Here is a 1,440-nt window from a genome sequence, read left to right as displayed (position 1 = left end):
GCCCGGCAGCAGCGGGTTGTGAAGCGTCTCCAAGACTCAAGTGTCTTGCCAGACCAGATCCAGACACCGGAGGTGATGCCCACCACAAGGCACATGAAATACTTGAGCATGAAGACGGCGTAGTCAGGCTTGGGGCGGTGGGGGTCCCCGGGGCAGGAGCAGTTCTGTGCCCGCTCCCACGCCTCCCGGTTGTGCTGCTCATAGATGTAGCAGGCAATGACGATGGTGGCAGGCACGGTGTAGAGCACAGTGAAGATGCCGATGCGGATCATCAGTTTCTCCAGCTTGTCAGTCTTGGTGCCGCCCTGCTTGATCACACTGCGGATGCGAAAGAGTGAGATGAAGCCAGCCAGCAGGAAGAGGCTGCCGGTGAAGAGATAAACCACCAGCGGTGCCAGCACGAAGCCTCGCAGGTTCTCCAGGCTCTGGTTGCCCACGTAGCAAACCCCAGCCACTGGGTCACCGTCCACGGAGCTGAGTGCCAGCACAGCAATGGATTTGGCACTGGGGATGAGCCAGGCGGCCAGGTGGAAGTACTGCGCGTAGCTAGCGATGGCCTCGTTGCCCCACTTCATGCCGGCTGCCAGGAACCAGGTGAGGGAGAGGATGACCCACCATATGGAGCTGGCCATGCCGAAGAAGTAGAGAAGAAGGAAAACCACGGTGCAGAGGGCAGGGCCCGTGGTCTCATAGTGGATGTGGTGGTGCTCTGGGTTGCAAGCCACATTGGCATGCCCTGCCACCAGCCGCACGATGTAGCCCATGGAGACAAAGAGGTAGCAAGCAGAGAGAAAGATGATGGGGCGCTCGGGGTACTTGAAGCGCTCCATATCGATAAGGAAGGTGGCCACAGTGGTGGAGGTGGAGAGGAAGCAGAGGATGGACCAGAGGCCAATCCAGAAGGTGGCGAAGGTCTTCTCATCCTGGGTGAAGTAGGGCTGGTAGCAGGGGATGGCGCAGTTGGGTACCTGCCCAGTCCTGATGCGGTTGTACAGCGGATGAGACTCCTTGGAGATGGGGATCAGGGGAGCTTTGCACTTGCAAGTCCGGCCGCAGTCTGGCCCCGAGGGGCGCTGCCCACCGAGCGGTGTCAAGTTTTTGGCTGCATCCTTGGCCGGTCGTGTGGGCTTCCCGAAGAAAGGCGGCAGGGTGGTGGCTTCCGTGCGGTTGTATCCCATGCAGAGAACTTCGGTGTCCCCCAGCACCGGCAGACTGTCGCAGCTCATCCTCTCGGGCCAGGGAAAGCCGTACTGCTGCATGATGGGCGAGCAGCCGGCCTTGGCCCGTTCGCAGACGGAGCGGCAGGGGGGCAGCGGCTTGGTGTAGTCGGGCAGGCAGATGGGGGTGTACATGCTGCAGAGGAAGAAGCGCAGGTCCGGGGAGCACTGGATCTCCACCAGCGGCCAGAACTGGTGCACCTCCAGCCCGGCCTCGTCCTGC

The 1,440-nt window shown here is 61.4% G+C and overlaps 1 protein-coding gene across 1 annotated transcript; it reads right to left on the bottom strand.

Annotated features, from left to right (window-relative positions):
* Positions 1-2: 2 nt before the first annotated feature.
* On the bottom strand, positions 3-1,436 carry LOC104512719 (frizzled-5-like; the record flags this gene model as incomplete). The annotated part of the gene is made up of 1 exon (XM_010155808.1): positions 3-1,436. A coding segment is annotated over one exon (1,434 nt), but the record flags the coding sequence as incomplete, so codon positions are not given.
* Positions 1,437-1,440: the final 4 nt, after the last annotated feature.

Source organism: Eurypyga helias, unplaced genomic scaffold, assembly GCF_000690775.1.
Source record: "Eurypyga helias isolate BGI_N326 unplaced genomic scaffold, ASM69077v1 scaffold23307, whole genome shotgun sequence".
Lineage (NCBI taxonomy): Eukaryota > Metazoa > Chordata > Aves > Eurypygiformes > Eurypygidae > Eurypyga > Eurypyga helias.
This window is presented reverse-complemented; position numbering and strand designations above follow the sequence as displayed.